General features: G+C 37.6%; 2 protein-coding genes across 5 annotated transcripts; one reads left to right on the plus strand and one right to left on the minus strand.

Moving 5' to 3' along the window:
* Positions 1-471: 471 nt before the first annotated feature.
* On the plus strand, positions 472-2121 carry LOC116171416. 4 transcript variants are annotated; one of them, XM_031488249.1, is made up of 4 exons: positions 472-500; positions 548-709; positions 770-1562; positions 1613-2121. In XM_031488249.1, exons 2-4 carry the CDS (start codon positions 675-677, stop codon positions 2051-2053), a joined length of 1269 nt encoding a protein of 422 aa, XP_031344109.1. In that variant the 5' UTR covers positions 472-500; positions 548-674; the 3' UTR covers positions 2054-2121. The 4 variants fall into 4 exon arrangements, with proteins under 4 accessions (XP_031344109.1, XP_031344110.1, XP_031344112.1 ...); XM_031488252.1 differs by lacking the exons at positions 472-500; positions 548-709 and having other exon boundaries at positions 879-1003; positions 1050-1238; positions 1292-1562; XM_031488250.1 differs by having other exon boundaries at positions 492-713.
* Positions 2122-7971: 5850 nt separating this feature from the next.
* LOC116171282 lies at positions 7972-10854 on the minus strand. Its single transcript, XM_031488029.1, has 2 exons — positions 9861-10854; positions 7972-9807 (listed from the first exon to the last, which is right to left on the minus strand). Exons 1-2 carry the CDS (start codon positions 10566-10568, stop codon positions 9796-9798), a joined length of 720 nt encoding a protein of 239 aa, XP_031343889.1. The 5' UTR covers positions 10569-10854; the 3' UTR covers positions 7972-9795.
* Between the last annotated feature and the right edge of the window lie 4712 nt (positions 10855-15566).

Here is a 15566-nt window from a genome sequence, read left to right on the forward strand (position 1 = left end):
TGAAATTTCTAAAATCGGTCCCAATTAACACCTTTTGTTAATTGGTATGGCGTTGAAATTTTAATTTACCATAGGAATAAGCAGTGTTCAGGAAGTATTTTTGTAAAGAGGATTGTCGGGCTTTTAAAATAATGTATCACTCGAAGAAGGCCACATAATGTAATTTTAATATGGCTGTAACTGGGGGTGCTGGGATAACTGCTAAAACTAAGGTAAACCTTCCATTAAAGCACACCCAAATAGGCGTGTTTTTGCATAGTTTCTTTTTCTTATCAGTCACAAATGGCAATCGATGATTCGTTTTAAAACGAAAGCCCCGTACAGTAGCTTGCTTGGTTTGTGGCCTACTTTGAAAAAGGAGATAAGGTAACCTTCGAACTGTAGGCAACTTGTGATAACCAGTTAATCCAAAATGAATGACTTATCTTATCAATTTTATGTTGCAGAAAAGTTCTTAAACGTGCGTAAATTTCCAAATGTTTAGTGTAAAAAACCGGACTGTCAGTAAAATGATCTCAAGACATGTTTTTATTTGTGACAATTTCAGTGAAGGTGACGCAATTTTAATGATTTATTGAATGTTGACACCGCCTTCGCAAGTTATTTACTGACGATTCCTCGCTTTGATTATATTTAACTAATGATACCTACTCTGAATCATCAAATCAGTTGTTATGATCTGCGCGTCCACAAGTACTGAACAACCAACGCAAGTATTTTTCTAGCGTATTATAGTAGAGCAACATTTTGTGAAATTACACTTTTGCAGCATGGAAAATTCAACTAACCTCATACGATTAACAGCAAGTCAAATGCGGGAACTGAAACAGGTAATCCACACGTTTGGAATGGATAGGTACTCATTGGATCTGTCTTTGGGGGCAGAAGAAAATTTTGGAGGTATTATAATTAAGGCTGATGTAAAATACAAGAGGATCGGTGATTGTGAACTTAACTTTATCCTTAAATGCGCATCCCCTAGTGAAACTTTGCGTAAATTGATGTACGTGCACACCCCTTATATAAGAGAGATTTATTTGTACTCAAAGGTTCTACCGGAATTTGTTTCTATACAAAAGGAGTTTCAAATCAAGAAACCTTTCGAATCATACGCAACCTACTACTCATCATTAAAAATTGATCGAGAAGAAATGATAATACTACAAAACATGAAGACCTTAGGATTAAAGCAGCGGGAACGCCACCTCCCTCTAGATTATAATCACGTACTATTAACAGTTAAGGAATACGCACGCTTACACGCATTATCTTATGCATTACACTACCACAGGCCTGAGCTATTTGAAGAACTTGAACAAAACATGGCTGATCCCATGTACTTCGACTTTAAGCTTGAAGGAGTCAGACAAGTTCTACAGCATCGCTGTTCCGAAGCGTTAAAGGCGCTAAGTCCTACTGAAGATCAGTCTGCGTATCAGAAATTGCTGTATTTTTCCGATAACGCCGTTTCGATAGTAATTAAACTGCTCAACTCAGCAAATCCGCATCGTGTCGTTAGCCACATTGACTGTGGAATTCCAAACCTTTTGTTTGAATACGAGGTAGGCTGGTGACATTTTGGAAACTAATAAGATTACGTTTTTGATTTTAGAATGCTTCAAACGCCCCTATCCGCGTTATCATGCTTGACTGGCAAGCATCCCGTATGGAATCTCCTGCCGTGGACTTAGTGACATTTCTATTTTCTGCAACGGACAAAGCTACCAGATATCGTTATAATGAGCTAATATCGGAGTACTATGGATGTTTATGTTCATTTCTGGCCGAGTTCGGTTGTGATGGCAAAAAGTTGTTGCCGTTCGAAGTTCTCCAGCAGCAGTTAAAGGAGTATGGGATAATGGGTTTGTTTATGGTTATTGGATTGATTTACGTTTATTCAACCGTGAACCAGAGGGTGCCAGATATCTATAAGGAAGAATCACATGCTGAGGGTTTATCATTCCTGTATGACCTGGACGACAGCTCATGTTTCAGTAAACGAGTCCGGGAGGCTATTCTGGATTTTCATAACTTAGGTTACAATTTCAGTTAGCGTATTATCATGCCGTGTTCATTTATTAGTATTGTAATAATAATTATACATAAATCTTTTTACTGGTAGCAGACCTATATTTTACAATAAGTACTGCATGTATCAAATTACGAGATTTTTCACCAGTTTCGAATCTCGGTAGCAATCGGCTAGGACTGGGTGATACGAATAGAACTCCTACGTTGTGTTATACTATGGCGGTTCTTTTTATGTGTTGGGACGTGAGGCACAATCGAGAAGGAAATTGCATGCGAACGAAGAGTTTTGTGCGTAAGAAAAGACAAGAAAAATGAAATATATACGCACACAAAAAGCTTAGGAAAAAGCTTCATTGGAAAAAACCCGGCATAACACACACAAATACAATAAAAGATAAAATGAACTACGATAACAAAAGTTACTAACAGGACTGTATGTGGTACTGACCACAGGGAATAATCGGTTAGTCAAACATACAGGGCAACACCACACTGATACATATAAAGTAAAGAAACATGATTCAATAACGGCACAAAGAAAAAGATTGGGGCAGGTCGTGCTGCAATAAACAAATATGGAAATGTAAAATGTAAGTAATAACAAATTGTGACACGTAATATCACCACCGAGTGGTGGTCCCTATCCGTACTAATGTTGGGAATTGTATGGACGATAATCTAACAAACCTTTTCTGGGCTCAAAATGGCGAAAGAGGGGGCGGCTCCAACGCAGAGCCTTGTTCAAGGTGGTGAGCCAGCTCCTATTGGTAAGAAGAATAGGCGCACATAAGGCGATGCGCAACAAGCGCCGGATCAAGGGGGCAACCCGACGTTGGGAACCAAGCGTGGGGGGTGCAATACGAATATATGGGCAAGTTGCTGCGGAGGGGTTCAGGCTGTCTATTGTTCCGTTGTCGCACTTGAAGGTGCCTCGGTTGAAGTGCATTATGGCTGCATTGAATGCAGTCATGACGAGATGGAACGCCCTTCCATCGTGTGGCAGGGTTCTGATTGAATCCGTAGGGTGCCGGCATTATAGCCAAAACATAGGAACTTAGACTGGATGGAGAGGACCATCCCTCTTATTAGGCCCTGGAATTGCGGGCCGTTGAAAGTGCAGAAGCTAAGGTAACCAAGGTGATGGCTGTGTCGTTCGGGATCTCGGATGGCAGAGAGCCCATCTTGAAGCGCCTCTAGAGGAAAAATCCTGGACGAGCCTATGAAGGACGTTCTTCCATTGGGAGGAGCCTGGTAGAGCCCTTCTAGCATTTGGTGTCAATAAGGCATCCTATTGGGCACTCCAGTGGTAGATCTTTTAAGCGGACGCGGGGGTCTCGCACGTCACATTAGTGACAAAAGTCAGGTAAGGGAGACGGGCTCCACCGGAGCAGTAGGACCCTGCCCCGGCGGAGGGGGCTCAATCTCTTCCTATCGACCTCCAAGGAGCGTCGGGGTTATTGCAGGAGACGCGTAAGAGGTCTAGACGAGGTGGAGGAATTATAAGTCTATAGATGAATTGAGTCTTGAGATTCATGTTTCAGGGATCTCGTAGCATTAAGACTTCATCTGAAAGATGGCAGAAGACGGAGCAGGCACTTGGCGGTTAGCTCAACTATCTCCCGTACGACCCAGAAGAGGCTCCTTTTACCAGGGAGCGCGCTGAGTTGTAAGAGTAGCGTCGAAATGGTCGGCTCCTTCTTGGGTTGGCTGTGATGCAAACGCCCACCATGTTGTGTGAAGCAACACGGACCCGAGCTCGAAGAACTACCTTCTGGAGTACTTGCAAACAACGGATTTTATTGTTTTAAAGCAGTCCCCACCTTCGTTACAGCGCGGAGTTAGAAGGTTATAGATCTGACGTTGCACTCCTTTCAATAGCCCACATGATCACGAGTTGCAAGATGTCTGATGGGCTGCCTCTTTCAGAACACAGACATATTCTTTTCCAACTCAACATGGCATCCCACTGCGGGCCCTGTAGGTTTCGGAATCCCCGATCCACTGACTGGGATTGCTATGTGGCGAAACTGTCAGAGATTGGCCACATTTGCTCTATCGGAAAGCAGAAGGCAGTTGAAAAGTGCGGTTGTATGAGTAAGAGACGCCATACTAGCGTCATATGAGGACAGCTGTAAACTGCGGACCTTTAGAAGAACAAAGAAACCTCCTTGGTTGGAACTCAGACCTTGAAGAGGATCGTAAGGGGGTTCGCAGTCACTTTAATATCATGCGACTACAGACTAGGAAGATCTCAAAATCGCTCAGTGCGGGTATAAGGACCATATTAGAGAATGTAAACGAGGATCACGGAGGACCTTCTGTGGTAACGCAGAGGGTCTTCCTGAAGTACAAAAGCTTCGTAAGATTCGGGGCAAAAAGTGGAGACACTGAGGGTTCAATGTGGCATCCTATTGGGCACTCCAGCGGTAGATATGTGGCTTTAGACCCCATACGGAGCTACCCAGGTCGGTGCAAAGCTGAGTGACTGAAAAGGAGCTGCCCGGGTGGTTACCGAGGGATCTCTGAGCACGGTCAATACGCTCAGCCCATTTAAAAGCGCAGGATCGGACAGGTTTCATAACATAATTGGAAATTGTTACGACACTCGTTACCATGGATATTAAGCTATGAGGCCCTGAATTGTCAACAACAGCAGATCGCTGCCTACAAAATTGCAAATAAAATGGTTTTTTTCAAAATCACGACTTAATCAAACCTTTCTTTAAAAGAGGTGGGTAGGTACGGGGGCATAAGTTTAAAAATAATGGTTGTAGACTTATTAATTTTAACGAATACATTTCGAATTCAATTGTTTACACATTTCAAATTAAAAAAATTAGTTTACACTTGCGCACAAGTTTCCTACCTTACCCGAAGCAGCAAAATTCTGACGTGCATAGCGTACTTACGTTTTAAAGATCACATTAAAAAACCTGTTCATTTTTTTTGTTTTGTTCTTAGATACCTAAACAACATACAAAATTTCGTAAAAGTCTGATCATTTTATTGTCCAATCGAGAATGACAGTCGAAATTTTTAGAATTTTAAAAACTAATCGCAGATTTCTCATTTTCATGTTAATGGACCACCAAATCCGAAATTTCGTCGAAAACAAAGTTTTTCTCACCCAAAATTAATTTTTTATTCCATGTCCTTGCCTAGGAGTACGCCATATTGGGGCTGGAATTTTGAAACAAGATTGGAATGGGAATATCCAATATCCTATCCCATGTGCCTGAATTGATGCTGTATTGCGCAGATGATGAAATGAAATTATTTAATAGTATATTGCATAATAAGTGTGCTAAGAAGCCTATTTCGCACGAGTATTTTGCGACACGAGCGAGCGCAGCGAGCGAGTCTTGTAATAAAATCGAGTGCGTAATAGGCATTAGCACACGAATTATGTACTATACTTTTTCTACGACTTCAATATAATTGATAGATTACGATTGATTTGGTTCTAAATATTCGAACTAAAAATTAGAACTGTCAAGTGTCAAATGTCATGGTCTATTTAAAAGGAATACAAAATACAACGTAACCTCACTTATATTCCATGAATGCACGCCAGTGAGCAAGAATTTTATAAATACTTTTTACTTAGATTGGAAGTGTATCCAGGGTTTTGACATCCCTATTCCTTACTGCAATGTGAGTTTCATTTTAGCACCATAGATGCAATAGCCAATAGGATACAAGATACAAGTGTTGAAGTTGAAGATTACTACCTAACTAGCTCAGGTGGTGTTTGTGCTCTTTTTCATTACAGTTTTGAACGATTTCAATTGTTGCAGTTGCCAATGTATTAGGTACCTAACTATCGATAATACTAAGGCCTTCAAAACGCTGCGTCTTTTAACGAATTTTCCCGGGAAGAAAGCATCGGGCTACCCAGTATTCTAAAGTGCATTATTCCGTGTTCCATGCAAGTCGTAATTGGCACCATCCATTAATTCTTCGAGTATTTATTGTAGTTTTCTAAAATACAAAATAGTAGCAACAGAGTTTGCTTAATTAACTGAACGCAGCTTCAAACCATTCTTGAGTAGCCCATTACGATTATGAAAAATAATTGGGCACGGCTAATAAATTACGTACAGGCTCCATTCTCATACAAATGGCAATGTTTAAACAAATTATGAGTAATTCTGTTCAAAGAAGTTTAAAAACGTGAAACATAACCTACAACAACAATATCTGACGTTACTTCATTCATTAGTGTTATATTTGTTGGGTCGTTGGAAATAAACGGATGATGTCGGATTGTTATTTATTAATTGCACAAACATATATCACCGACATTATTCTACCTCCATTTTTACAAGGCCATAATCATCGGCTGTGTCTCTACTCCCCTATACTAATACCCTGTATAACACCTCCTCTCCTTAAAAGAAATAAATTTACAATATGTATAAGCATAAAATTTACAAATTCAAACGGATAGGAGGTCGAGAAACCCTATTTGATCTTCGTAAAGGTGGTTCCGAATCTATTATAATTTTACTTGTTTCGGGCACTGATACAACTGGAGCATCTGAAAGATTTTCATTTACTGGTGGCGTACTTGCCTCCGTTTCAGAAATGATTGAACTGGCACTACCCTGAAATTGATTGTCAGCTGGGTGTGTATCCTTTTCTTTTGCAATCTGCAATTCGTCATTATTATGAAAAGTACGAGAAGTGGACATCGTCTGACCTGCAATCGGATCGTTAACATAATCTCTCACTGCATTTGTGATAGGCATATTTTCGCCAATTGTCCTAATTTGATTTATGTGTCGTTTGTAAAATTTACCATTATCTAACTGAATTAAATAATGTAATTTACCTAACCTTTTTTGTATTCTGCCAAATTCCCATTTATTGCTATGATTGTAGTCACGCACTGCCACTCTTTTCCCTACCGAAATTTCTCTAACTCTAATATTGTAACTAGGTTTTGTATTAACTTCTAAATCTGGTTTAAGAAAATCTAAACGTGAGCGAATTTCTCTTCCGAACATTAAATAGGAAGGACTGACTTTCGTTACTGAATGTTCAGTCTTTCTATAATGTAACAAAAATTTTAGTAATTCTCTTTCACAATCATTTGCATGTCCCTTCATTGCTCTTAGAGCCTGTTTAAATGATTGTACATATCTTTCCGCTAATCCATTTGTGCTTGGATGATACGGAGCACTTAACTTATGAATAATACCGTTTTCTTGTAAAAACCGTTTAAATTCGTATGAAGTGAATGTACTCCCGTTATCTGACACTAAAGTTCTCGGAATTCCAAATGTAGTAAAAATTTTTCTACACAGAGCAATTGTATTTGTTGTCGTCATATCTTTAACTACATGAATTTCTGGCCAGCGTGTGTATGCGTCGACTAAAATAAAGTAATATCGATTATAAAAAGGCCCTGCAAAGTCCACATGTACTCTGTCAAAGGGAGCACTAGCTGGTTCCCAAGGGTGAACTTGCACTTTTACTGGGTCATTTTTGTGTTTTTGGCAATTTACACAATTCTTAACAATCGCCTCAATGTCATCCGATATTCCGGCCCACCACACATAACTTCGTGCTAAGGCTTTCATCTTTGCCACCCCAAAATGCGTTGCATGTAATTCTTGTAGGATTTTGTACTGTAATGTTTTTGGAACAACAACGCGGTGTTGTCTAAATATACTCCCACTTTGTAATGTAAATTCTGACTGATCTACATTAAAACGGAATTTTTTGTCAACTTCTGTCCCTGATTGCAACCCCTTTAATAGTGGTATTAATGCATTATCTCTCTCAGTTGCCTTGGCTAGTTCCTGTAATTTAATGGGTAATGTTTCTATTTGATTAATTTCGAATGCATCTGGTTCATCATAAAGGTAATTATCAGTACTTTTTGTAGGTAACCGCGACATAGCATCCGCATTTGCGTGCTTTGTTGTATTTTTATATTTAATATTGTATTTAAATCCCTGTAAAAAGAGTGCATAATGCTGCATTCTTGTGGCAGTCAAAGATGGTAAACTTGCTACTGGTGAAAAAATATGTACTAGAGGTTTATGGTCTGTATATAGTGTAAAGTTTCTTCCAAACAAGTAATAAAAGAATTTTTTTACTCCATATACGATACTGTATGCCTCCTTGTCAATTTGGGCGTATTTTTGCTGTACTGTTGTTAAAGTTTGTGATGCAAAACAAATTGGTCGTTCAGATCCGTCTGGAAATGTATGTGATAGTACAGCCCCTACTGCGTACGGGCTGGCATCTGTAGCTAACACCAATGGTAGTTTTGGGTCAAAATGAACTAAAACTTTAGGTGATTGTATTTGTGATTTCACAATTTCAAAAGCTTTTTGACACTCCTTATTCCATTTAAAAGGTATATCTTTTTTTAACAATTTATATAATGGATGCAATGTAGAACTTAAGTTCTGCATGAATCGACCGTAATAATTTACTAACCCTGCAAATGCACGTAATTCGGTTTTATTGGTAGGAATCTTTACTTTCTGTATTGCTTCAATTTTTGCCTTAGATTTATGTATACCCACTTTATCAATTACATAACCGCAATACTCAATTTTATCTTTAAGAAATTCACATTTTGAAAGGTTTACCCGTATATTATACTTTGCTAATCTACCTAGTACTAACTCTAATCGCTGAAAATGTATAGTATTATTAGGTGCTGTAATTTTAATATCGTCTAAAAAGACTGTAACCCCGTCAATATCTTGTAGTATTGTTTCTATTGTGCGTTGCCATATGGCTGGTGCACTAGCTATACCAAACATTAGCCTAGTACTTTGGTAAAGCCCTTTTGGAGTACTTAGTGTTAGATATTTTCTATCTTCGGGACATACTTCTAACTGTAAGTACGCTTGTTGTAAATCAAGTTTTGTGAACTTATCTCCCCCAGCTAAACTCAAAAATAATTCTTCTACTGTTGGTAAGGGATGCTCGTCTACAATTAAATTTTTATTAAGTGTAATTTTGAAATCTCCACAAATCCTAATTCTACCATTAGATTTTACAACTGGGACAATAGGTGTTGCCCATTCTGACGTATTTACTTTAATTAACACTCCCTCTTTCTCCAATATTTGTAATTCTTCTTCTACTTTGGGTAGAAGTGCATAAGGAACTTTACGAGCTTTAACAAAAATCGGTGTTGCACCTTCTTTCACTTGTAACTTTGCCTGCAAATGTTTAATTTTTCCCATATTTTGCTCAAAAACTGACTGATATTTTTGTATCACTTTATCTAATGTATTGGGGCATGTTTCTAGAGATACATGAGAAATAGTTGCTAGATCTAATTGTAATTGTCTTATCCATTCCCTACCAAGTAACGGTTTTCTATCAGACTTAACTATGTATAAATTCAAAATTTTCTGTACAGTGTTGTATGTAACAGTTACCGATACAAATCCTACAACGTCCAATTCTCTTTTACAGTAAGTGACTAATTGTAAGTTTGTATTTTCTACTTGAATATTGGGGAATAATTGTTTAAATTGAGTTACATTAATTATACTCACTGCAGCTCCACTATCAACTTCAAATTCAACTAGTGTACCATTTAATTTTAGCGTTAACAAGAATTTTTCTCTAAATGTAGTATGTTCAGTTTGTAATGTGAAAATTTCTTCTACCTGATTCGCCTGTTGTTTCTGTTGCCTTACTTTCATACATACTTTGCTTACGTGACCTTGCCCTTTACAAAGACTGCAATAGAGCTTCTTCTTTCTGCATTTAGATGCTACATGATTACTATCGCCACACCTGTAACAAAATATTTTGTTAGTATTAACATCTGAACTTGAAAATGGTTTTACAAAATTTCCACTTTTTGAAAACTTAGAGTTTTTATATGCTGGTGTAATGGATTGTACTGTCCCACGGTGAGCATTGTGTAGTTGAGCTGCGTCTCTTTGAGACACCTCCATACTCTTCGCAACTTCTACTGCCTTTTCTACGGTTAAATCCTTATGTTCCAATAAACGACTTTGTATTGCTTGGTTCCGCAGTCCAAAGACAAACTGATTACGTAGTGCCTTCTTAAGATATGTTCCGTAATTGCACTTGGTCGCTAACTTTTGCAAGGATGTTAAAAAATCTTGTGTACTTTCGCCTTCGTGCTGTCTTCTCTGTAGAAATCGAAATATCTCCGCTATCTCCAATGGTTCCGGATTATAATGAGTTTTCATATAATTCACCAACTCTTCGTAAGTTTTTTGTACTGGTACTTCTGGTGATAATTTGTCACACAAAACGTCATATGCGTCTGGACCCATGTAATGTAAAAGGTATGGTGCTTGCTTATTCCTTGGTACTCCGAACACACTAAATGCGCTCTCCAACCTCATTAACCATCTATCAAAGTTTTTAGTTGTATCGTACGTTTCAATGGAGAATACTGTATGTACGGCATGTGAAATCGGTTCTTGGATAGAAGATGTAAGTGTAGTCCCAGAACTTTCCGTAGTAGCCATTGGGCTTGTAGTTGTATTTGTCGTAGCCGTTGAACTTGTGGTCGTAGTCATGACTTATGTAAATTCTTTTTCAATGTGTATGCCCTTAACCTTACTTTTGGAACGCACCGAACGTGATCTTGTAAAATGTATATGTATTAACGTAGATTCGTATTTTTCGTCCTCGTCGCCACTGTTATATTTGTTGGGTCGTTGGAAATAAACGGATGATGTCGGATTGTTATTTATTAATTGCACAAACATATATCACCGACATTATTCTACATCAATTTTGTACAAGGCCCTAATCATCGGCTGTGTCTCTACTCCCCTATACTAATACCCTGTATAACAATTAGGCAGGGCTGACAACCTACTAAATTAACATTTCGCGTTTGACCTTTAACCTGTTACGTAATATACAGGGTGACAATTTGAAAACTTACCACCCCCCATATCTTAGTAAATAAACGAGATATTTAAAAAAATCAAAATCCGTTTCGGTAATTCGGAGGGGAATCACAATGACATAGTTGGCGACGCACCCCCTCCAACCCCCTGCGCCCCAGCCACCCCAACTTTTAAATCTTAAATAGTGACCCCCCATGTGTGATACGTCGTTGGAAAGCTCTGAAAAGATGCTTTCCAACCATACCAAATAGCATTACATTTAGGTTAGTAATTATCGTGCAAATCAAAAAATAAACATGGAAAATCGTATTTAACTTGAACTTCCAAAGCCGACTCGACAGCAACTCATTTTTGATCGCCAGTTATAATCTATTCTCAAACTCTTGTCGAACCTTTTCAAATGTTGGTTTTGCAATATTTCGACATTCTTGAATTATTCTCTGTCTTAGTTCGTCTATGTTCGCCGGTTGCGTTTTAAATACGACAGATTTCAAATGTATCATATTAGTTTATTTTTTGATTTGCACGATAATTACTAACCTAAATGTAATGCTATTTGGTATGGTTGGAAAGCATTTTTTCAGACCTTTCCAACGACGTATCACACATGGGGGGTCACTATTTAAGATTTAAAAGTTGGGGTGGCTGGGGCGCAGGGGGTTGGAGGGGGTGCGTCGCCAACTATGTCATTGTGATTCCCCCTCCGAATTACCGAAACGGATTTTGATTTTTTTAAATATCTCGTTTATTTAATAAGATATGGGGGGTGGTAAGTTTTCAAATTGTCACCCTGTATATATATATATATTAAGTAACAGTTCTAATTTTCATTATGCAACCGTATGATATAATGAACGATTTAGACGTGCAGTACAGGGTGACATTTTGGGTATGTTTACGACATAGGAGTAGAAAAAACCTATTATCACAGATATACCTACACTGCATACCTGTTCTGATACATTCACCCGTTGATGCCTTTGCTGCCCTCTACATTGCTTTTTACTAACACTCTTACGGTTCCTAATTGAAGTTTTACATTTGACTTGTAGATGTACTTCGTGTATACTAGTTGCTCATATGGTTCGTGCATTATATTCGCGGCTTGTATGTATAATCTGTGGTATACGGAAAGCTTTCCCTCTCTTAAATTCCGTATGCCATTCTGAGACCGCCAAATTAGTTTAAAGTTACTTTACTAATGTTTTCAATTACTACTACTCTACCTCTATCCCTTTTTTGGGCCTCTACTATCAATTCAGTCTAATTTTTAATTCCAAACAGATATCTGGTATGATAGGAAATTTTGTTTTGTCAAAACTGTAGATACAATTATTTAACTTTGATATTCGTATTTATTTTAAGCAATCTTCTACAATTAGTTTGCGAAATGTAAATATATTGACTCAGTTTTTTTCATCAAGTAGCTTATCGGTTATCTAGAAAATATAATAGTACCTACTAATTGTAGTACCCTTTGAATATGGTATCTATAATCAAAAAGTAGTGCAACTCATTTTTCTTATAGCATTTTGTTTAGGACTTTTACGTCTGATTTTTATTATTTTATTTGTATTTTTACGCAGAAAATTGGTCCCAAAAATTTCTCCTTGAAAATCTGCGCCAGGTAACTGGTCTTCCAAAATTCTCCACCGTGATATTCACTCCCAAGAAGACTCGTCCTCAATAAATATGCCCTGGAAGATTTTCCGTGGAATATTGCCCAAAAAAGATTTTAGCTCACAGAACACTGGGCTTCAAAGGAAAATGTAAGGTCAGTAAAGTTCGGCCACAAAATGTCGAGATTAAGGTAAACTTGCCATGGAAATAAATTATATTAATACCAATTCTAAAGTTCTCCCTTTCTCCCCTCTCTCCCTATATCCCTCCTCTCCCTCTCCCCCTCCTCTCTCTGGTTTTTCCTCTCTCCCACTCTCTTTCTTTCCCTCTCCCTCTATCTGAGGGATTAACTATTGGAATTCTCACACTGATACGTAGTCTAAGGGCGCCTGCGCACTAGCGGCCAAGTCGCGCGATCCTGTTGCGCATGCCAAGTCGCGTCACTGAAAGTTCAAGGCGACCAAAACCTAGTCAGTCAGTGCAGTTGTGAAATGAATGCCTAGCAATCCTTTGCTATATGGTACCTCACTGGAAAAAAAAGAAAAACAAAAAGAAGGTGTCCTGGGTGTCGGTAGAGGGTACTTTGTTCTATGCTCCATGCGCACGTGTTTTCCCGAAAAGCTATTGACTATGTACTATGTAACTACACTGACTGTATAAAGACAGTGTGGCCATAATGCTCCATGTCGGCCATGTTATTTCCAATTTGTCAGTGAGCTGATTGGTTTAACCGAATTTGTAGGTGTTGCTTCTGCTATGTTACAATTATTCTGTCACAATTGTGTCTAACAAAAAAAATTCATCACCTTGCTTTCCAGGTTAATTCCTACCAATTCGGTGTATTCGGCCAAAACATGGCGGATCTCTCAACTACCAATATACTACCAAAATAACACCACCGTATGCCCACACTGTCTCTGTAAAGTCACTGTACTACCTACAGTCTACAAACCAGGTGAAAATGGAAGGTCTGCATGAGATTTATCTGTCGTGGGGTAATAATTTTGCACATATGGTTGAAACAGAGGTGAAAGGACTTAGTCATTGCACTAATGTTGCACGCTACTACACACTAAGCATAAACTCCTAATATTTTACAAGGAGATGAAACTAGATACTCTCATAGTGTAAGCTTCGGAAAATTTCACACAGGACCTGGCGCCGCATAATTATTTTTTATGCCGCAACATTGGTTGTGCCCATAAAGATACAAGATGAAACTTAATTAGTATCGACTTTTGACATACAGTGAGTTTTTTTTTAATGCGAACATACGCTTTTGTATGCAATGTAATTTCCCTATGTTCGATTAAAAAAAAAACATATCAATCTATGTAGTGTGCGCGGTTCACATTCCCACCATCAAAACGCGCAACTTGCGTGACTATGAACAGCAACGGTTTCTATAGTCTTCATGATGAAGAGCACTCGATAAGATTTTTTTTAAAGAAGCCATGTGAGGTCATAGTAACTTTAGGATAAATTTTTCTTAAACTTACGATAGCTTGACCTCACAGGGTACTCGCTGTCACCACAATTCATTGTGAACCAACCTTCAATTATTTGTAGGTCATGTGCGCCTGGTATTCTACTAATTTGATCTATTCAATACATAAATGAAGAAAATAAGAACATAAATAACGAAAACAACTACAATAAATGTTCAAAGTGTCCTCCTTGACATTCTAAGCAATCACCTAATCGATTTCGAAATTAAATTGGACAGCGATATTTTTAAAAATATGACAGCTGTCAATTGTATCTACTACTCATTTGAACTACTCAATAGATTGATCTGTTTTTTTAAAAATCGAACATAGGGAAATTACATTGCATGCAAACTCCTATGTTCGCATTTAAAAAATATTCACTGTATGTCTGCTATGCCATGTTCGATATAGGTAAATACAAATCATGACCAAAATAAAGAAGAGTGACAACACATTCTAATCTTAGTGTAGGTACAATTCTATATTAATGCTTCAATGCCTTTTCAGATGACTTCATCTTATGTAAAATTTCCAAATGATTTGAAGCGCTGGTGTGAAATCCAACACTTCGATTCCATGAGAAAGGGGCAACAAAATCCAATATTTATGCATAAAATCAACTTATACGCTTGGAATATCAAGCACTTGAAGGGCTTCAACGCCTATGACATGGATCACAGCTGTGATTAGATAATTACCATTACAATTTTTTTTATCTTTCTGGTACATTGTTCAGTTTCAAACTATATTACGATGTACTAATTCAACAATTACTTAATTAATTATTCATATCTGTTACATGTTTAATTTAATGTTAAGTTTCCGAAAATAAAGTTGATAATAATTGTTTAACCATTTTCTACTCTTATTACGAATACATTAATTAACATTACATATGAAACTGCTTAGCAATGTATTGCATCTTCAGATATGGTTTTCACAAACACTTACACCTATTTCTTATTGAATGGTACATATACCTCAACGAGTTTATCATTACTGATATCTATGTATTTATTGAGAAATAGAGATACCAATGTCTACCTATATCGTACCCTACATAGACAAAAACCATAGTGTATATCAAAATTATATGTTTATATGATGCCAACACACTTTTGACTCTTATCTACAAGGCCCAAAGGTATCTTCGAAGGTAAGTTTTTACCACATTTGCTTTAGTACCGTGATCTTTTATGCCATATAGACGTTTATTTTATGTAATTCTGTAAAATATTAATTATTCCTTGCAGTAGTCACCATAGTTGCAGTTATATTCTTCTTTAAAATTGACTATACAATAAACGTTAGCGCAAGTAGTGTATCAAAGTTATTATTGTAGTTTTACAGCATGACAACCAACGAAATAACATTAACAGAAAACCAAATCCAAATACTAAAAGAAGTAATCAGTAAGCTTGGGATTGATAACTATTCAATAAAGCTATCTTTGGGAGCGGAAGGAAATTTTGGAGGTATTATAATTAAAATCGACGTAACATGTAAGGGAGTAGGCGCTGTTCGTGAAATTAACTTAATGATTTAAGAG

This window comes from Photinus pyralis, unplaced genomic scaffold (assembly GCF_008802855.1).
Source record: "Photinus pyralis isolate 1611_PpyrPB1 unplaced genomic scaffold, Ppyr1.3 Ppyr1.4_LG5, whole genome shotgun sequence".
Classification (NCBI taxonomy): domain Eukaryota; kingdom Metazoa; phylum Arthropoda; class Insecta; order Coleoptera; family Lampyridae; genus Photinus; species Photinus pyralis.